Source organism: Bos taurus, chromosome 9 (genome assembly GCF_002263795.3).
Source record: "Bos taurus isolate L1 Dominette 01449 registration number 42190680 breed Hereford chromosome 9, ARS-UCD2.0, whole genome shotgun sequence".
Classification (NCBI taxonomy): Eukaryota; Metazoa; Chordata; class Mammalia; order Artiodactyla; family Bovidae; genus Bos; species Bos taurus.
Genome location: NC_037336.1, coordinates 104,036,573 through 104,058,086, shown reverse-complemented (window position 1 = coordinate 104,058,086; position 21,514 = coordinate 104,036,573). Strand labels below are relative to the sequence as shown.

The 21,514-nt window shown below is 48.3% G+C and overlaps 1 protein-coding gene across 3 annotated transcripts in view; it reads right to left on the bottom strand.

Annotated features, from left to right (window-relative positions):
- Positions 1 to 355: 355 nt before the first annotated feature.
- The window catches only part of FAM120B (family with sequence similarity 120B), a 112,159-nt gene continuing 91,000 nt past the window's right edge, over positions 356 to 21,514 (bottom strand). For 2 of the 3 annotated variants that reach the window (XR_009495790.1, XM_015472973.3), the window contains one exon: positions 356 to 17,234. Coding sequence is in view for 2 of the 3 variants with exons in the window: in XM_015472973.3 (XP_015328459.1) it covers positions 17,209 to 17,234 (26 nt within the window). In the remaining variant the exon portion in view is untranslated. Of the gene's footprint in view, positions 17,235 to 18,134; positions 18,200 to 21,514 lie in introns of all 3 variants that reach the window. The other variant, XM_015472974.3, reaches the window with a different exon arrangement.

The window sequence follows — 21,514 nt, the reverse complement described above, 5'->3', positions numbered from 1 at the left end:
GCTATCTGAAGAAGACTCTTAAGAGTCCCTTGGAGAACAAGGAGATCAAACCAGTCAATCTTGAAGGAAATCAATCCTGACAATTCACTAGAAGGACTGGACAAGAGCTGACTCACTGGAAAACAGCCCGATGGTGGGAAAGATGGAAGGCAGGAAGAGAAGGGGGCGACAGAGGATGGGGTGGTTAGATAGCATCACTGACTCAATGGACGTGAGTTTCAGCAAGCTCTGGGAAATGGTGCAGGACAGGGAAGCCTGGCGTGCTACAGTCCATGGGGTCACGAAGAACTGGACACGACCGAGCGACTGAACAATAACAGCAGCAAAAAGGAAGGAAAAAAATCCACTATCAACACCAACTTTCAATATTTTTATTTGCTTCTTTTCAGGTTTATGTATGTATATTGTTTGCCTGTATGTTTTATATTTTTACAAAACTCAAACCAAACTTGCCATCTTCACCTCAAGTTTAAAATTTAATAGTGATTATGAGGCAGCATGTCGGAAGAGTTCCCACTTATAATAGGAGTTTGTGTGGGAATCCCTGGCAATCCAGTGGTTAGGACTCAGGGCTCTCACAGCTGGGGCCCAGGTTCCCAGATTCAATCACTGGTCAGGGAACTGAGATCCCCCCAAAAAAGGATATAGTGTGAATTTGTGACTCGGAGTTCTGAAGCTTGAATACCTACAGGTCTGGTTTTATCTGTGGCCTGTATCGTGCATGTTCTGTAATTGGTTCTACATTTGTATCGTTGTTGTTGCTTAGTCATGTCCAACTCTTTGCGACCCCATGGACTGTAGCACGCCAGGCTTCCCTGTCCTGCGCCATTTCCCAGAGCTTGCTCAAATTCATGTCTATTGAGTCGGTGAGGCCATCCAACCATCCCATTCTCTGTCATCACCTTCTCCTCCTGCTTTCAATCTTTCCCAGCATCTGTGTCTTTTGCAATGAGTCAGCTCTTCCCATCAGGTGGCCAAAGTATTGGAGCTTCAGCTTCACCATCAGTCCTTCCAATGATTATTCAGGACTGATTTCCTTTAGGATTGACTGGTTTAATCTCCTTGCTGCCCAAGGGATTCTCAAGAGTCTTCTCTAGCACCATAGTTTGAAGGCATCAGTTCTTTGGCGCTCAGACTTTTTTATTGCCCAGCACTCACATCTGTAAATGACTACTGGAAAAACCATAGCTTTGACTATATGGACCTTTGTCAGCAAAGAAATGTCTCTGCTTTTCACTACCCTCTCCAGGCTTGTCATTGCTTTCTTTGCAAGGAGCAAGAGTCTTTTAATTTCATGGCTACAGTTACTGTCTGCAGGTATTTGGGAGCCCAAGAAAATAAAGTCTGTCACTGTTTCCATTGTTTCCCCATCTATTTGGCATGAAGTGATGGGACCAGATGCTATGATCTCCGTTTTTTGAATGTTGAGTTTTAAGCCAGCTTTTTCACTCCCCTCTTTCCCTTTCACCAAGGGGCTATTTACCTCCTCTTCAGTTTCTGCCAATAGGCTGTTATCATCTGTATATCTGAGGTTATTGATATTTCTCTTGGCAACTTTGAGTCCAGCTTATGCTTCACCCAGCCTGGCATCTCACATGATGTACTCTGCATAAAATTTAAGTACTCCTTTCCCAAGTTTGAACCAGTCTGTTGTTCCATGTCTGGTTCTAACTGTTGCTTCTTGACCTGAATACAGGTTTATCAGGAGGCAGGTCAAGTGGTCTGGTATTCCCATCTCTTGAAGAATTTTCCACAGTTTGTTGTGGTCTACATAGTCAAAGGCTTTAACATAGTCAATGAAGCAGATGTTTTTCTGGAACTCTCTTGCTTTTTCAATGATCCAACAGATGTTGGCAATTTGACCTCTGGTTCCTCTGCCTTTTCTAAATCCAGCTTGAACATCTGGAAGTTTCAGTTCACATACTGTTGAAGCCTTGCTGGGAGAATTTTGAGCATTACTTTGCTAGTGTGCGAGATGAGTACAACTGTGCGATAGTCTGAACATTCTTTGGCATTGCTTTTCTTTGGGATCGGAATGAAAACTGACCTTTTCCAGTCCTGTGGCCACTGCTGAGTTTTCCAAAGGTGTTGGCATATTGATTGCAGCACTTTAACAGCATCATCTTTTAAGATTTGGAATAACTCAGCTGGAATTCCATCACCTCCACTAGTTTTGTTTGTAGTAATGCTTCCTAAGGCTCATTTGACTTCATATACCAGGATGTCAGGCTCTAGGTGAGTGATCACACCATCATGGTTATCCAGGTCATTAAGATCTTTTCTATATAGTTCTCCTGTGTGTTCTTGCCACCTTTTCTTAATATCTTCTGTTTCTGTTAGGTCCATACCATTTCTGTCCTTTATTGTGCCCATCTTTGCATGAAATGTTCCCTTGATATCTCTAATTTTCTTGATGAGATCTCTAGTCTTTCCTGTTCTATTCTTTTCCCCTCTTTCTTTGCATTGTTCACTTCAAAAGGCTTTCTTATCTCACCTTGCTGTTGTCTGGAACTCTGAATTCAGATGGATGTATCTTTTCTTTTCTCCTTTGCCTTTTGCTTCTCTTCTTTTCTCAGCTATTTGTAAGGACTCCTCAGACAACCATTTTGTCTTTTTGCATTTCTTTTTCTTGGGGAAGGTTTTGATCACCACCTCTTGTACAATGTTACAAGCCTCCATCTATAGTTCTTCAGGCATCTGTCTATCACATCTGATCCCTTGAATCTATTTGTCACTGTCACTGTATAATCATAAGGGAATCAAGTTAGGTCATACCTGAGTGGTCTAGTGGTTTTCCATACATTCTTCAATTTAAGTCTAAATTTTGCAATATTAATTTCATGATCTGAGCCACAGTCAGCTCCCAATCTTGTTTTTGCTGACTATATAGAGCTTCTCCATCTTTGGCTACAAAGAATATAATCAATCTGATCTCAGTATTGACCATCTAGTGACATCCATGTGCAGAGTCATCTCTTGTGTGGTTGGAAGAGGGCGTTTGCTATGACCAACATGTTCTCTTGGCAAAACTCTGTTAGCCTTTGCCCTGCTTCATTTTGTACTCCAAGACCAAACTTGCCCATTACTCCAGTTATCTCTTAACTTCCTACTTTTGCATTCCAGGCCCCTATGGTGAAAAGGACATCTTTTGGGGGTGTTAGTTCTAGAAGGTCTTGTAGGTCTTCATAGAACCATTGAACTTCAGCTTCTTTGGCATTACTGGTCAGGGCATAGACTTGGATTACTGTGATATTGAATGGTTTGCCTTGGAAACTAACAGAGATCATTCAGTTGTCTTTAAGAGTGCACCCAAGAACTGCATTTTGGAGTCTTTGGTTGACTATGAGGGCTACTCCATTTCTTCTAAGGGATTCTTGCCCACAGTAGTAGATATAATGGTCATCTGAATTAAATTTGCCCATTCCTCTCCATTTTAGTTCACTGATTCCTAAAATGTTGATGTTCATTCTTGCCATCTCCTGTTTGACCACTTCCAATTTACCTTGATTCATGGACCTAACATTCCAGGTTCCTATGCAATATTATTCTTTACAGCCTTGGACTTATACTTTCATAACCAAACACATCCACAACTGGGTCTTGTTTCCACTTTAGCTCAGCCTCTTCATTCTTTCTGGAGCTATTTCTCTGCTCTTCTCCAGTAGCATTTTGGACACCTACTGACCTGAGAGGGTTCATCTTTCAGTGTCATATCTTTTTGCCTTTTCATACTGTTCATGGGATTCTCAAGGCAAGAATGATGAAGAGGTTTAACATTCCCTTCTCTAGTGTAGCACATTTTGTCTGCACTCTCCAGCATGACCTGTCTATCTTGGGTGGCCCTACGCAGCATGACTCATAGTTTCACTGAGTTGGGCAAAGCTGTGATCCATATGATCAGTTTAGTTAGTTTTCTGTGACTGTGGTTTTCATTCTGTCTGTCCTCTGATGGATGAGGATAAGGGTCTTGTGCAAACTTCCTGATGGGAGGTACTAGCTGTGGGTAAAACTGGGTCTTATTCTGGTGGGCAAGGCCATGCTCAGTGAGTCTTTGATCCAGTTTTATGTTGACGGGTGGGGCTTTGTTCCCGCCAGTAATTTGGCCTGTGTTCAGTCTTAGTGGTAGCAGCACAGGTTAATTGCTCCCTGGCATGTAAAATCATAGCTCCCTGACCAGGGATCGAACCTGTGTTGCTTGCATTGTAAGGTAGATTCTTACCCACTGGACCACTAGGGAAGTCCCTCCTTTTTGCTAATCTGTACTAAGTTATAAGTAAGCAAAGACATTAAGAAAAATTAATAGATGCTATTAAACAGTGTCTGCGGCATAAGTTCTGGATGATACTAGGACCTGCAGCCACATTGCAAAGCACTGGTGTCTTTTCAGTTGTTTGCCTCTTGACTCTTCTCCATGTCTTTTCTCAGAGCCCTTGTGATGTTCTCTGTGCAAAATGCACAGCGCTAGCTGGTCTTGCCCGAGTGCTCAGATTCCCAAGTCCACTGGGACAGCGAGTGGCCCCGTCCTCCCATGAGTCCTTCATGGGCCCTCCTGAGAGTCAGCCGAGACTTGTTGTGTGTGAAGACTGTGCAGCATTTTCACCCTGAAAAGGAGCTTGCCTCTGTGAAGGGCCCTACCCTCCTCGGAAGGTGCTTGGGCAATGCTGCTGTGTGGCCCTGCTAACTCATCGTGCCTTCCTCCAAGTTGCAGATGGGGGCTCTGGCTTCAGGACAGCTCAGGGGAAGTCCTGGCTCTTAGACCCAATTCCAAAGTGGATAAAACATTTCTAGCAAAGTTTTCGCAAAGATGGAGGGCTGGAAGGCATAGTATAATAATCTTAGTGGTTGAGTCCCTCCCATATTCCACATCTTTCTATTATTTCTTACCCATTTCAAGTTCCCCACCAGTTAACTTGTAATTAAATATTTTAATGAAAAAATTTTCATTGGTGTTTAATATCCTTGAATTTAAATTATAAAATCCTATTCTGCATCTCATAAAATCAATTTTTTCCCAAGCACATGGCTTTTTATATTCCGATTGGCTGGATGGGAGAATTCACACCACACACACACACACACTTCTATGGAAAAAAATCTATTTTCTTGGAAAGACCACGTCTATCTCTCTATTCTCAGTCCTAAAATAATCATAAGACTTATTGAAACTGCTTTTTCTTCCCTAGATCCATTGAAACTTAATTCCTAGTTCCTGCTTGTCTTGAACCTGGATGACTCCTGGGGTCTCCACGCCAATCTCTGGGCCCCCACGTCCTTCCTGGTCCTTTGCACCCTCCACAGACAACAGACGTAATCTTCCTATAATGCAGTTCTGACCATGCCAGTTCCGTCCTTAAAATTATTTATTGCTTTTTGCTTTTTATTCACTTTAAGAATATTTATTTTCAATAAATAAAAGTAACTCTTGTGGGATATAAATTAGAAGATAAATTTGGGATTAACAGATACACACTATTATATATAAAATAGGTGAAGAACTAGGAACTACTGTGTAGCACAGGGAGCTATAATCAATATATTGTAATAACCTAAAAGGGAAAAGAATCTGAAAAAGAGTACATACATACATATATATATTTATGTATAACTCAATCACTTTGCTATATACCTGAAACTAACACAACATTGTAAATCAACTATGCTTCAAGAACAAAACAAGACAAACAAAAAAATCATATCTTTTAGGCGCAAGTCTATGTATTTTGACAAGCGTGCACAGCTGGTAACTGCCACCACCACACTCAAGGCGTAGACTAGCGTTTCAGCTCCCCGCCCCCCAAATCCCCTGTGCATTTGGCAATCAGTGATCTGCTTTCGGTTCAATTTTGCTTTTCCCAGAATACCATATAAATGGAGGCGACTTCCCAGGTGGCTCAGACGGTAAAGCGTCTGCCTACAATGAGGGAGACCTGGGTTCAATCCCTGGGTCAGGAAGATCTCCTGGAGAAGGGAATGGCAACCCACTCCAGTATTCTTGCCCCTCTCCCCACAAAAAAGGGGCTCAAATAAGTATTTTAAGGGCTTCCCTGCTGGCTCAGGGGTTAAAGCATCTGCCTGTAATGTGGGAGACTCAGGTTTGATCCCTGGGTTTAGAAGATCCCCTGGAGAAGGAAATGGCAACCCACTCCAGTATTCTTGCCTGGAGAATCCCATGGAGAACGGGAGCCTCGTAGGCTACAGTCCACGGGGTCGCAAAGAGTTGGACACGACTGAGTGACTTCACTTTCACTTTCACTTTCACAGTATAGTAGCCTCATTTTATAATTAAGCTTTTTACTCTGAGGTAATCATAGACTCAACGCAGTTGAAGGGAATGACACAGAGGTCTCTGGACACTGGCCCTGCTTGTTTCCAGCCCCACCTTCCCTGTGGGCGCTGCCTGCTGGCTTCATGCACACTGGAATGGAAGTGACTGTCCATCTTCCCAGGTCTGTGCTTCCGTCTGGACCTTTCTCTCTTCACTGCATCCAGATAGAGCTGGAGAAGGTCTTCCCTCCTAACAAAGGCCAGTTATTTCACAGGCGTTTCCACCATCGCCTCTCACTGTCCAGGCTTCTCTCCTCCCATCACATCTCTTTCATCCTGAACTACTGATTGCACTTGGTTGTCCTTACGGCTGAACAGCTGTGCTGCAGGGTCCCCACGTAAAGAAACGGGAGAAGCTCCCTGGCCTCCTCCTCCTCCTGTCCAGCTGCTGTTCCATTATCCTGGGTCTCTTTGCAGCCAACTCACCCCAAACACACTCTGTAAATACTGCTTGAGCCTTCCCTCCACGCGCCCTCCTGCACGCTGACACGCCGGAGTGCTCCTGTCACGGCACCACGAATGCTCTTCGGCCAAATCTAAGAGAGATCCCTTGCTTGGAACATTTCCTTTTGCCTGTCTATGCTTTGTGATGCTGAGTTCTCCAGCGTTTTCTCCTATTTCATTACTTGCTTGTTGGCTCTTGGATCCCTGGGTCCTTTCTCATTCTCTATCCAAGTTCTGGCTGTGGGTGTTTCTTAGGGCTCTTGGAAGCCACTTGAAGACAGTTGTATGTGCTTTTCTTATTTAAGATGTTTGTGATTATACTGTGCTACATGAATATATCTTTGAATTTAAAATCCACCATTACATAAAGAGTCAAAATTCCATTGAGTACTCACACCAGCCCCATTCTCCTCTATAACTAACCCACATCCCAGCCCTGGGGCTCCGCCAGCCCCTCCAGCCTTCCCCCTCCCCAGACAGATGTCTTCAAGCTGTTAGGAAGAGCTTCCTTCAGCTCTTTGGGAGTTGGCTGTCATCTCTGTCATCTACCCTGTCTAAGTATTTATTCTTTTTCAGAGCAAACTGATTTGTTCCTAGTAACTAGCGTAGTCTGCGATTATCTATTGACTTCTCTAAGAGGGCAATCTTACTCAGTCTTTGCTGTGAGAACAAACCCTCTGGAAGCAGCAACTGTGAGCCTTCCAGTGTTTCAGTCCCAGTGCTTGGAGTGCACAGGGCACACGGAAGCAGCATAAAACATACTGACAACTTCAGTGAAGCCTGTGTTTGATTCCCATCTCACACATACATCCCCAGACTACAGGTATGTGTACATATGTGTACACTCATTACCCATGGATTTCGTACTTGTGAATTTGTCCACTTGCTAAAAAGTTCCCAGGGAGGAGAAGACCGGAGACGCACAACCTCCCAGAGACAAAGGCAAGTGAGAAAAGCAACACAGCACAGCACAACAAACCCGCACAGCTGCCGTCAACGGCTGAAGTGTCTGAGCACGAGCACCGCTGTGCTCCATTCCCATGGTTGCTGTTGTTGTTCAGTCGTCCAGTCATGTCCAACTCTGCAACCATGTGGACTGCAGCACGCCAGGCCTCCCTGTCTTCACCATCTCCCAGAGCTTGCTCAAACTCATGTCCATTGAGTCAGTGATACCATCCAACCATCTCATCCTCTGTAGTCCCCTTCTCCTCCTGCCTTCAAGCTTTCCCAGCATCAGGGGATTTTCTAATGAGTTGGCTCTTTGCATCAGATGGCCAAAGTATTGGAGCTTCAACTTCAGGATCAGTCCTTCCAATGAATATACAGGATTGATTTCCTTTAGGATTGACTGGTTTGATCTCCTTTCAGTCCAAGGGACTCTCAAGAGTCTTCTCTAACACCACAGTTCAATAGCATCAATTCTTTGATGCTCAGTCCAACTCTCACATTCATACATGACTATGGAAAAACCATAGCTTTGGCTAGATGGTCTTTGTTGGCAAAGTAATGTCTCTAATTTTTACTATGCTGTCTAGGTTGGTCATAGCTTTTCTTCCAAGGAGCAAATATCTTTTAATTTCATGGCTGCAGTCACCATCTGCAGTGATTTTGAAGCCAAATAAAATGAAGACTGTCACTGTTTCCATTGTTTCCCCATCTATTTGCCATGAAGTGATAGGACCAGATCCCATGATCTTCGTTTTATGAATGTTGAGTTTTAAGCCAGCTTTTTCATTCTCATCTTTCGCTTTCATCAAGAGGCGCTTTAGTTTCTTTTTGCTTTCTGCCATAAGGGTGGTGTCATCTGCATGTCTGAGTTTACTGATATTTCTCACAGCAATCTTGATTCAAGCTTACACTTCATCTAGCCCAGCATTTTGTATGATGTACTCTGCATATAATTAAGCAGGGTGACAATATACAGCCTTGACATACTCCTTTCCCAAGTTTAAATCAGTCCGTTGTTCCATGTCCAGTTCTAACTGTTGCTTCTTGACCTGCATACAGGTTTCTCAGGAGGTAGGTAAAGTGATCTGGTATTCCCATCTCCTGAAGAATTTTCCAGTTTGTTGTGGTTTACACAATCAGAGATTTTAACGTAGTCAATGAAGCAGATGTTTTTCTGGAACTCTCTTGCTGTTTCTATGATCCAATGGATGTTGCCAATTTGACCTCTGGCTCCTCTGCCTTTTCTAAATCCAGCTTGAACATCTGGACATTCTCAGTTCACATACGGTTGAAACCTAGGTTGGAGAATTTTGAGCACTACTTTGCTAACATGTTAGATGAGTAATTGTGTGGTAGTTTGAGCATTCTTTGGCATTGCCTTTCTTTGGGATTAGAATGAAAACACCTTTTCCAGTCCTGTGGCCAGTGCTGGGTTTTCCAAATTTGCTATCATGTTGAGTGCAGCACTTTAACAGCATCATCTTTTAGGGTTTGAAATAGCCTAGTTAGAATTCCATCACCTCCACTAGGTTTTTTTGCAGTGATGCTTCCTAAGGCCCACCTGACTTTGCACTCCAAGATGTCGGGCTCTAGGTGAGTGATCACACCATCGTGGGTCATTAAGATTTCCCACGGTGGAGAGCCCCAAAGCCTTTCCACATGAAGAAACCTTCATTTCTTTTAGCTTCAACAGGTCATGTGTCCAGAATTTTTTGTCTTTTATATTCTTTAACAGTCTTATTTTTATTTGTTTAGTTTTGGCTGTGCTGGGTTTTTGTTGCTGTTCAAGGTTTTCTCGAGTTGCGGTGAGGGGGACTACACTTTGCTGGGGTGCACAGGCTCTGGAGCACTCAGAGCTCGGGGGTTGTCACACATGGGCCTAGTTGGCCCATTCCCCGAGGCATGTGGAATATTCCCAGACCAGGTCTCAAACCAGTGTCCTCTGCATTGCAAGGTGGCTTCTTATCCATTGGACCACCAGAGAAGCCCTAGACTTACCTCTTTTAGATGGAAAAAAAAAAAAATTGTGCCTAAGAACCTAGCTAAGAGAGATCTAAGCCAGTGACATGTTTTCTGGAATCTAGATATTCACAAATGTGGCAATGATAGTGACGAAAGGCACAAAAAAACTTGAAGATAAGGGGGATTACTACCCTCTCCCTTCCTGGGGGCCCCTATGTCTCCCCAGGGGCAATGGGAAGCTCTCAGAAGATACTTCTGGAAACTGACACACTTACTCTCTATGGCCTGCAGATTAGAGGATTGTTCCAGATACCATCTTTCCCACTGAACGTTCTGTCCAGAGCACCTGCCAGGCTCCAGGCCCCTGTCCCACTTCCGGGAGGAGCCCGGTCCGTTTCCTGCTCTATTGTAAACAGCAGGCACTCAGAGAGCCTGGGCTAGAAATACAGGGTAGGCTTCACACTCGGCAAGCTGGGGGAGTGCGGCACCCGCTTCCTGCAAACAGGCTGGAAACTGTGATGCCCTATGTGTGCTGCTGGCTTGCAAAAGAGGGTCCCCTGTCTCTTTCCAGAGGACCAGCCCTCTGCCCTTGTTTCCTGCTGCAGCGCCTTTGCAGTGTCTGTGGGTTATGCTCTTGTCCCCTTACTGACTGCAGCCAAAAGGTAAAACCTCACCTGTCTTGCTTGCTTAGGTGGGTGCCTGGCACTCAGGGTGCTCAGCAAGTACTTTTGGTGAACGAGTGGGTCCAGACCCTGGATGGTGTGGAGGCAGGAGGGTGGCATCCAAGGGGACAAGGGCCCCCAGAGGGTTAGGGTCCTCACAGTCCCTCGTCAACTCCTCTTAGCCTGGAGCCTCGGCACTGATTGGAGGGCCTGTCTTCTGTGAAGATTCACTCCATTTATCCTGAAGGCAGCCCGTGCTTTGTCACACAGAGAAGCCTGGGACTCAGAGGACTTAAATCCTTCTCCAGAATCACAGCAGCTGGTAATGGAAAGAGGTCCGAGCTGAGTTCTAAGCCTAAAAGGTTACAGATCTCTTAGTGCCAGACGGTTTCCTGGAAACCACAAAGGACAACGGTGCTTGGGAGCTCTGACTCTGGGGTGAGGACGCAGGGCAGACGCCTGTCTGTGCCTCAGTTTCCACGTCTGTGAAATGATGGGGATGGTGATAGCATCTGTGCATGGGGCCATGGGAATTAAACTGAAAACCACCTCATATGTAACCAGGGACCAAGAAGCATCAGCTAGCACTACTGTTACCACATTCACAGAGCTATTATCAATCAGATCAGATCAGTCGCTCAGTCATGTCTGACTCTTTGCAACCCCATGAATTGCAGCACGCCAGGCCTCCCTGTCCATCACCAACTCCCGGAGTTCACTCAGACTCACCTCCATCGAGTCGGTGATGCCATCCAGCCATCTCATCCTCTGTCGTCCCCTTCTCCTCCTGCCCCCAATCCCTCCCAGCATCAGATTCTTTTCCAACGAGTCAACTCTTCACATGAGGTGGCCAAAGTACTGGAGTTTCAGCTTTAGCATCATCCCTTCCAAAGAAATCCCAGGGCTGATCTCCTTCAGAATGGACCTGTTGGATCTCCTTGCAGTCCAAGGGACTCTCAAGAGTCTTCTCCAACACCACAGTTCAAAAGCATCAATTCTTCAGCACTCAGCCTTCTTCACAGTCCAACTCTCACATCCATACATGACCACAGGAAAAACCATAGCCTTGACTAGACGAACCTTTGTTGGCAAAGTAATGTCTCTGCTTTTGAATATGCCATCTAGGTTGGTCATAACTTTCCTTCCAAGGAATAAGTGTCTTTTAATTTCATGGCTGCAGTCACCATCTGTAGTGATTTTGGAGCCCAGAAAAATAAAGCCTGACACTGTTTCCACTGTTTCCCCATCTATTTCCCATGAAGTGGTGGGACCAGATGCTATTATCAATACCAACAGGATAAAACTTGCTTTTCCCGGGTCTCCTCAGACTCTGTTCCAGATGAAAAATCAGTGTGGGCAAGGTGCTTAGCGGTCAGTGCCTGATGCCTGTGCCAGTCCAGGGTCTCTGCTTATCAGCCTCTGGGCGGAGGAGAGCAAGGCAGCAGCAGGGTCATACCCATCACTACTTCCAGCAGCACCTCGTTTCTCTCAAGTTTGGGGATTAACTCATCAAGCTAATTTGTGCAGCCACTTTGAAGGAGTGAAAAGGACCAGGGGGTCCTTTCCCAGGACTCCCCAGGAAAGCCAAGGACCAGGGCGGGGGGTGCTGCTGAGGGGTGGAGACTCAGCAGGTAGCCTGAAGCTGAGCACCTCAAAGGCCTGGAAGAGGCTCACCTGACGCTCACCTAGGTGCCAGGGCTCCTGCGGATGAGGGTCTGGGTGGCTTTCAGACCCTGGGAGTTTGGAGGAGGGACAGTCCCCAAGGACACGGCTCCTCAGGAGGGCAGGCGGGGACCTGTGGCCCCTCACCTGGTCCCCGCACCCCTCCGAGCCCCCCTCCTCCAGTCCATTTCTCCACTCTGGTCTCAGCTGCTCACCTCTGGCCGCCTGTCCATCTCCAGCTCCTGCAGAGAAGCTGGCCGTGCCCTTGGTTCCCTTCCAGCCCCACGCACCTTCTGCCTCGGGCCAGAGGCAGATTCAAACACGGTCCTTGAGCTAGGGATGACTTAGGAAGGGCGGTGAGCATTGCTGGGGCTCCAGTCTGTGTCTCCTGGATGGCCAGCACCAAGCAGTGAGGCCAGGTAGCCGGAGAGTGACTGTTGTGGGGGAGCAGAGACAGAGATCAAGAGAAAGAGAAGAGGGACAGACAGACAGAAAGACAGACACACAGAGGGAGACAGAGGGACAGAGGGAGGCAGAGAGAGAGACAGACACAGGAGGGGCGCAGAGGCAGAGATGCACAGAGGGGGAGGTGGGAGGAGAGGCGTTGGCACCTGCTGGTGTCCCTCTGATCCCACACAGCCTCCTGGAAGGGATGCCCCCCAGTTTATGATGAGGAAACTGGGGTGCAGGGAGATTCAGGGGCAGCTGGATTTACTCAGCTTGTCTGGCCCCAGCCCTCTGAGTCTCCTTATTCTCTGGGAAGTGATGGAGGAAATTCAAAAGTAGGAAATTGCGAGCACAAGCTTACTACGTTTGTGTTGGGCCTGAGTGCAGTGTGCAGAGGTGAAGGGAAGCGCCCGCTGTCTGAGGGGCTGTGTGTCCCCAGGTCAGTCAGCAGTGGAGGCGCCCATGAGGCCACGATGGGGAGTTGCCCACGGGGGCCCGGGCCGGGGAGGTAGTGGTGTCTGTGTGATTAAATCCCACAGCGTGGGTCTGGTGCAAGGGGCACCATGGGAGATTCCGAGCGCATTTCATGGGGCCTGGCTGGGAACGCAGCTGCAGAGCTGAGCAGACACACAGGGCCCGCCGAGGTGCAGCTGCGGAGAAGGGCGCAGACGGTGGCCCAGGAAGGCTTCCTGGGGCTCTGGGATCCCCTTCAATCCGGGGCCACATCCTGGGGGTACCCCACCCCACCAGAGGGCAGGGAGCAATGCTAGGGAATAGACCAAGGAGCACAACACCGAGACAGGTCTGAGACAGGTGGAGGGCAGAGAGGAACCCACAGGAGGGAGCTCCCAGCAAACAGCCCAGAAGACGGGGGGCGGGGTGGGGAGGAGACGGCCAGGCAACAGCGAAAGTGTCTGATCTCTTGTTCTGTTCTCAAAACCAGCCTTAGATGTAGTAAGCAGCTCCTGCCATGACAACACTGTGCACCATCACTCAGCACCGGCTGGCTTGGACAGTAAGTGCCCTTCTTCACACAGAGTGTGCAGGCTGCAAAGGCAGCCCTGCTCTGGGCTGCGGGAAGAAGGCTGCAGTCTCCCTGGGGAGCTCTCAAGGCCTGGTCCAGGGTGCCAGGTCCACACTGTTGGGGGTGAGGACTTGCTGAGCAATGACTCAGTTGACCAGCTTGTTTCATAGCTAAGACAAAACAAGGCCCAAGCGTGGACTTGTTCACCTTCACCTTCAGCGAGATTGGGCCAATAGCCCAGTCAGTCAGTTCAGTTGCTCAGTCGTGTCTGACTCCTTGTGACACCATGGACTGCAGCACACCAGGCCTCCCTGTCCTTCACCAACTCCCAGAGCTTGCTCAAACTCATGTCCATTGAGTCGGTGAGGCCATCCAACCATCTCATCCTCTGTTGTCCCCTTTTATTCCTGCCTTCAATCTTTTCCAGCATCAGGGTCTTTTCCAATGAGTCAGTTCTTCACATCAGGTGGCCAAAGGATTGGAGTTTCAGCTTCAGCATCAATCCTTCCAATAAATATTCAGGACTGGTTTCCTTTAGGATGGACTGGTTTGATCTCCTTGCAGTCCAAGGGACTCTCAAGAGTCTTCTCCAACACCACAGTTCAAAAGCATCAATTCTTTGGTGCTTAGCTTTCTTTATAGTCCAACTCTCACATCCATACATGACTACTGGAAAGACCATAGCTTTGACCAGACGGACCTTTCTTGGCAAAGCAATGTCTCTGCTTTTTAATATGCTGTCTAGGTTGGTCATAGCTTTTCTTCCAAGGAGTAGGCATCTTTTAATTTCATGTCTGCAATCACCATCTGCAGTGATTTGGGAGCACCAAAAAATAAAGTCTGTCACTGTTTCCATTGTATCCCCATCTATTTGTCATGAAGTGATGGGACCAAATGCCATGATTCTAGTTTTCTGAATGTTGAGTTTTAAGACAACTTTTTCACTCTCCTCTTTCACTTCATCAAGAGGCTCTTTAGTTCTTCACTTTGTGCCATAAAGATGGTGTTTTCTACAAATCTGAGGTTATGGATATTTCTCCAGGCAATCTTGATTCCAGCTTGTGTTTCATCAGCCCAGCATTTTGCATGAAGAACTCTGAATATAAGTTAAATATGCAGGGTGACAATATACAGCCTTGATGTCCTCCTTTTCCTATTTGGAACCAGTCTGTTGTTCCACATTCAGTTCTAACTGTTGCTTCTTGACCTGCACACAGATTTCTCAGGAGTCAGGTCAGGTGGTCTGGTATTCTCATCTCTTGAAGAATTTTCCACAGTTTGTTGTGTTCCACACAGTCAAAGGCTTTTGGTGTACTCAATAAAGCAGAAGTAGATGTTTTTCTGGAACTCTCTTGCTGTTTATATGATCCAATGGATATTGGCAATTTGATCTCTGGTTCTTCTGCCTTTTCTAAACCCAGCTTGAACATCTGGATATTCACAATTTACGTACTATTGAAGCCTGGTTTGGAGAATTTTAAGGAATTTTAAGCATTACTTTGCTAGCATGTGAGATGAGTGCATTTGTGCGATAGTTTGAACACTCTTTGGCATTGCCTTTCTTTGGGATTGGAATGGAAACTGACCTTTTCCAGTCCTGTGGCCACTGCTGAGTTTTCCAAATTCGCTGGCATTTTAAGCACAGCACTTTAACAGCATCATCTTTTAGGACCTGAAATAGCTCAACTGGAATTCCACCACCTCCACTAGCTTTGTTTGTAGTGATGCTTCCTAAGGCCCACTTGACTTCACATTCCAGGATGTCTGGCTGTAGATGAGTGATCACATCGTCGTGGTTATCTGGGTCATACAGATCTTTTTGTATAGTTCTTCTGTGTATTCTTGCCACTTCTTATTAATATCTTCTGTTAGATACATACCATTTCTGTCCTTTAGCCCATCTTTGCATGAAATGTTCCCTTGGTATCTCTAATTTTCTTGATGAGATCTCTGGTCTTTCCCATTATATTGTTTTCCTCTATTTTTTTGCATTGATCACTGAGGAAGGCTTTCACATCTCTCCTTGCTACTCTTTGGAACTCTGCATTTAAATAGGTATATATTTCCTTTTCTCCTTTGCCTTTAGATTCTCTTCTTTTCTCAGACAACCACTTTGCCTTTTTGCATTTCTTTTTCCCAACCGAGGGAGTTTGGGAATTTTTGTGCCGGAGTTCAGCTACAGATACCTGGATCTATTTGAGCCAGCTTAAGAAGAAGACTTAACTCAGGGGATGGTACTTCCAGAATAGTAGACACAAGCAGAGAGCAGGCTCCAAGCTGCGTTTCCAGAACAGCCCCTACCTCCCGCTTCAGGACGGGCCTGGTGAGACAGCTGGTGCTTCTGCTTCCAGCAGTGGCCCAGCCATGCCCGGCTTCAGGGTTAGAATCCAGGAGCATCACATGACAGCGGGCACACAGACCTCAGGAGAGGGCGCTGGTAGTTCTGGGCTTCTGGACAAGGCCTGCCTCCAGGGCTCTCCAGGCCCCACCCTCCCTGTTCTTTAAACAAAGAAGAGTGACTCTGGGACTCAGGGCTCCTCTGCTAAGTGACAGCAGCAGAGTCTGCACGATGGGACCAGAAATCCCAAATCTGACCCTGGACACTCGCTCTGTGGTCACTGTGCCTACGTGAAGGTCTTCGTGCCTGGGCAGCCTTTTGAGCTGCCCTCAGCCATGAGCACATGCATGGTGTGTGCACACTTGAACACAGACCTGGGTTTGGATGATGGCTTGGAACTGTAACCCACCACTTGTTAGCCGTGTCATTTTCGTCAAAGGGCCAGCTTCTCAGATCTCAGTCTACTCACTTGGGAAGCAGTGTCTGCCAGTTCACCATGGCACCAGGCCCCCTGAACAGGAGTCTTGGAATTTCCCAGGGACTGGGAGATGCTGTTGGGGTCTCCAGAAGGCCCCTGATGAGGAGCCCTCTTCTGCATCTGGTTCAACCAGGATGCAACACCCCCCTGGGTCCTGGGCCATCATGGGCTGTGTACAGCTCCAGCCACACCAGTGCCACCCTCTGTGAAAAGACAAACCACATCTTGTGGAGAACCATGCTTGGGCTCACAGATCCAGGGCTCTGCCACAGGGCTCCTGTGAATGCAAAGGACATGGTAAACTCAAAGGCCAAACGGGCGTGACTTGTGTAGGACTCACTGACTTTTCCAGTGGGACTTGGGAGGACCTTTCACTGGGGAGGAACTGACTACAGTACCACACCAAGGGGGTGTAGACGCCCCACGCTTTGCTGAGTCTGTCAAGCAGACTCATGGGGAGGGAGACCTCCCTCCCCATGGTTTCCTGAGTGCCGGGGTCATCTCTTCCAAGCGCATCCCTGGGACACACCCCGCCAGGTGGCCAAGGCAAGCTCTCATTCAGCCTTTCTTCCGATGCAGCACTGACTGTGTTTCAAACTTCAGCTGAAGTTCAGGGCTGAGCAGTGAGGCCTCACCTGCCAGCAGGGTGGGTGGGGGTGAGTCTGCGAGTCCCGACTTCCCTTCCTCACTCTCTGGGGTCGCCTGGAACGCCTCACCTTGTCGGATCACCACGCAGCCTCCTCTGATGTTTCTGAGTGGGATGAGAGGCCAGAGCAAATGGTCCTCTTCCTTTTTTGCTGCCCCAGCAACTGGTCACTGACCAGCAGGACAGCTGCACCCCGGGCGGGCCTGGCTGGCTGGGGAGATGAGAGAGGCATTGACATCCCTGAAACTTGCCCGCAGCTCCCATTACTGAAGATCACAGTGCATATTCAGCCATGGTCACTTGAGAGAAGAAAAGAAAAACAAAACAAGACAAAATGAATAACCTAAAACAATTAAAAGGTAAAAGAAAAACACCAGAGTCAATTATCTACTTTTCTTTCCCTCAGGTTGTCAAATAAAGGTCATTCCCCTACCACGTTTTGAAAAACCAAGACAAAGAGTTCTCTGAGTTATGAGCACTTGTGGCAAATTATTTAATATAGGAAGTGCCACACTGAGCGAGTCGCCATGGTGAGTGTGTCGTTACCATTACTAAAGTCTATGTCCTGTTTAATCCGTTCAAGGACTTTCACATACCTTTCCATTTGATTCCATGGTAATGTTTGTAGCAAAGGTTGCTGAATGTACCATTCAGCTTTTTAAAATGAGGAAACTGAGGGGATTCATAGTTTATCAGGGTCTCTTTAAAGAACTTCAGCACATCTGTGGAGCCCATGAACCCTTACAGAAATACGGTGCAGACAGTGAAGAGAGGTGGGGACGTGGCTGGGGGTGCGGGTGCGAGGTGAACCCCAGGGTGAGAGCTGGGGTGTCAGCCGTGGCACTGGCAGGGGCTCCCTGAGAGAGGAGCCATGTCCCCGTGTTGGAAGAGGGCTCCAAGGGGCAGAAAGGCTAAGGAGTTTGTCCAAGAGCACACAGCCAGCGCCAGCTCACGCCAAGCCTGGTGCACTCCTCTGCCCTCCCCTCGCCCCTGCCCCAGGAAGGGCCGGAGTGCGAGTGGGATCACGAGCCCAAGAAGGTGGTAGAACATCAGGGACAAGGGCCTCTGGGGTCACCCGACCCCTTGTCTCAGTCCTTTCTCCTGCCTGGTGGGCCGTGAAGGGAATCCCTGAGCCCCTGCCCAATCTTGGCCTAAATCACCAAGGAACCCTGGTGTCCAGTTGGGCAGCTCGGACTAACCTCCACTGGCAGGAGGGGGCCTTGGCCCCACGGGCTCCGGCCCACTCACGCAGTCTGCGGTCCTCCTGGATGGGAGGGAAGGACAGAAGACGCACCTTCAGATCCAAGTTTCTACTCATAACCAGGTTCTCACAGAAGAAGGAAGAGGGAATCAGGTAGCACTGGGAACCATAACAGGACAGGGAGCTTTGAACCTGTACAGAACACCTGTTGGAATCTGGCCAGCCAACACCGACAGCTGCTTGCTGAGGGGTGGTCTCACTTGGGGTGGAGGGGCAGCAGTGTCTGGTGCCCACTGTTGGCTGGTACCTCTGCTGAGAAGCAGCCGAGGGCCGGGGTGCAGGCTGCCAGCCCACGTGCGTCAGTTCTGTTCCTGAGTCAGAGGAACAGCTAGTGAGCACCGGCCAGAGCAAAGCTGCCTCCCCGGAGCAGAGGTGAGAGCGTGCGGCCTGTGGCCTGTCTGGAGGGGGACCCGGCCCGGGATGCAGGCGGGGGCCCTGAGGGAACGGCACAGATGCACAGTCGCTCTGTCCACGGCTAAAGGAGGGCTTGTTTGGAAGTCTGTCCACTTGGCCTTCAAATCACTAAGACCGCCTTTGACAAACAAAGATCAATTGTAAACGGTGTAGCTGTGAGTCAGGCTTTAGAAAAAGTGTCAGAAACAAGTAATCTTGTGTAGGTATTTTTCAGGTTGGCAAATTTTGAATAGAAAATTGTCTGTTCTAGGAAGGGTGTTTTTGTTGACAACTATCTCACTAGTTCATGGTGTGTAGCAGCCAATGTTGAGACACTTCTCATAGACAAAAATCAAGTTCTTTCTGAAACAGTATTTTTGCAGGATTTGGGCCACAGGGCTCAGGTGAACTACAGTTGCCTGCTGTTTGCTGGTTCTGGGAAAACTGCTCGAACATCTGTGGGGGCAAAGAACCCAGCTACTCAGGTGACACTGCAAAAGAGTGATGGAAATGAGCAGAAAAAACTAACACACATCATTTGGGGAGTTTCTGGTAAATTACTATTCCATGACAGAGGCTAATCCCCAGGAAGGTCAAGCATCAAATCGTGCATTCAAAGAACATTTATTGAGCACTGAGTGTGTGCAAGTGATCCTAAGAGGGCAGTTGCCCTACAGGAAGAGGCACCCCCAGCCCCACGCTCTGGGCACTGAGAGGCGGTTTTGAGTGACTGTGTTCATGTCTCCAGGGCTGCAGCGACACACTCCTTGGCCAGTTCTTGGTTTCCCAACTGAATGGGAAACATTCAGGAAGCCTGGCCACATAAACAAGTCCAGGTGCATCCACTCCAGCTACTAGATTAAGTTTTCACACATCCATGCAGCCGGGGCATCCACAGCTCTCCCTCCCAATGTGTCCTCCTCTCTCTCTTTATCCTTCAAGTCCTGGCTCCTTCTGGCAGTCTCATCAGTCAGCCCTCTTGCCTGGCTGGGGAGGGTGGCCAGGGGGCACAGTGTGTGAAAAGGATTAGAAGCCTCAAGCCGAGCACCTGTGAGGCAGGCCCGCTGCAGGGCAGACCCCACAAAAACCTTCTGTGCAGGAAGGCCCCTTTCATCTCGTCCTGGAGTGGCTCCTGGAGGCCACTTTTGAACGCTCGAACTCATGCACCTTTTCGGTGCTGCCTCCCTGCCACGGGGCCAGCCCCAGGCAGCTGTGAATTCCCGTCTGGAGGTGGCTCCTCTGATCTGACCCTCTTTAGGGTCATTTGTGCACTGAGATGGGGCCGCCTCACTTCTCAGCCTGCTGTTGATGGCTTAGTTCTCAGAGGTGCGGCGGAGCAGCCCCAGAGGCCGAGAGCAGCCCAGCCCCGGTGTTGGCCCTCACAGCGGGAGGGGGGAGAAGGCTGAAGCTTCCGTTTGACACCTTCATCCCCAGAGCTGCCTCCTGTTTTGAACCTTTCTCTGGCTCCAGGGCACAGACTTTAGGGGCTTGTGAGGGAAGGAACCTCAAAAGCTCATTCGATCCAGCCCTCTGCTTCAGGAGGGACCACACGTGGGAGCATCGGGGACAGGCTGTGGAGGGCCAGCCCCGCTTGGTGGCCAGCCCTGCTGTGCCGGGTTGGGTGGCGGCTTTAGGCTCCTGCTGGCCCCTCTGTGCAGACCTGTGCTGGTGACAAACACGCACAGGCTTTGGGCCCTGGTGACAACTTTGGGCCTATAAGCAAAGCCATCGGAGAACATCTGCTCGCCTCTTGCAGTTTAAAAAGAAAGCATGCACAGTGGCGAGGGCCCCTTCCCTCCTGCCCTGCAGCCTTGTCCCCAGAGGCCTGCTGAGGGTCCTCTGCAGCACGGACACCGCTGTCTACCCTCAGCTCCCTCTGTGAGCACGTTGCCTGCAAAGGCAGCCCCCTGGCTGATCTTGGTTTTGCTTTTAATACAAGTTTCACCTACAGAGCAATATAATTTGACATCTGTACACACTACGGCGTGCTCACCATCTCAAGTACCGTCATGATACAGATGAGAACCTATGAGCTTGTTTTTGTTTTGTTTACTTTTCAGATTCCACAGGAGTGAAATTACACAATAGGTCTTTCCCCTCCGACTTGTCTCACAGCATATTTCACCGTCCATCCAAGTCACAAATGGCAAGTTTCTTTCTGTTTATGGCTGCGTGATATTATTCCACCTTATGTGCATGCCATGCCATCTTTATCCACTCATCTATTGATGGACACTTAGGTTGCTTCCATGTCTTGTCTATAAAGACAGAAATAGAGCTCTACCAAAATAGAGCTGTGATGAACACAGGGGTACATATAAATTTTTTAATTACTGTTTCTGTTTTCTTCAGACAAATGCCCAGGACCAGAATTTCTAGAATATATGGTAGCTCTGTTCTTAGTTTCCTGAGGAACTTTCATACTGTTTTCCACAGTAGTTGTGCCAATTCACATTCTCACCAACAGTGCAGGAGGCTCCCTTCTCTCCATACCCTCTCCAACACTCGCTATCTCTTGCTGTTTTGATAGTAGCTCCCAGGCTGATTCCTGACTCCATTCCTGTAAGAATGTGGGGCACGGGGGAGGTAACTACCCCAGCTCCTTATCCCTGAGTCCTCCTCCCAGTCCGGCTATGACACCAGCGTCTGCCCCTCTTCAGGGCACATTGAGGGGACTCGTGGGCACAGGCACTGCAATATTGTCCCCATGGGGCCAGGGAAGCCACTGTGAACCCAAGTGACATTTCTAGGGGCTGGTCTCTTTCTCCCACACCTTTCCTCTTCAGCCCTTCTCTTAAGAGGCCCTGGCCAACTGGCTTGGGGACCACCTCTGTTTATGGGCAGGATACCCCCACCTCCTATGTCAGGCCCCAAGGTCGACTCCAACAGCTCCCAGCTGCAGGCAGCCAGGGGACAGTATAGCAG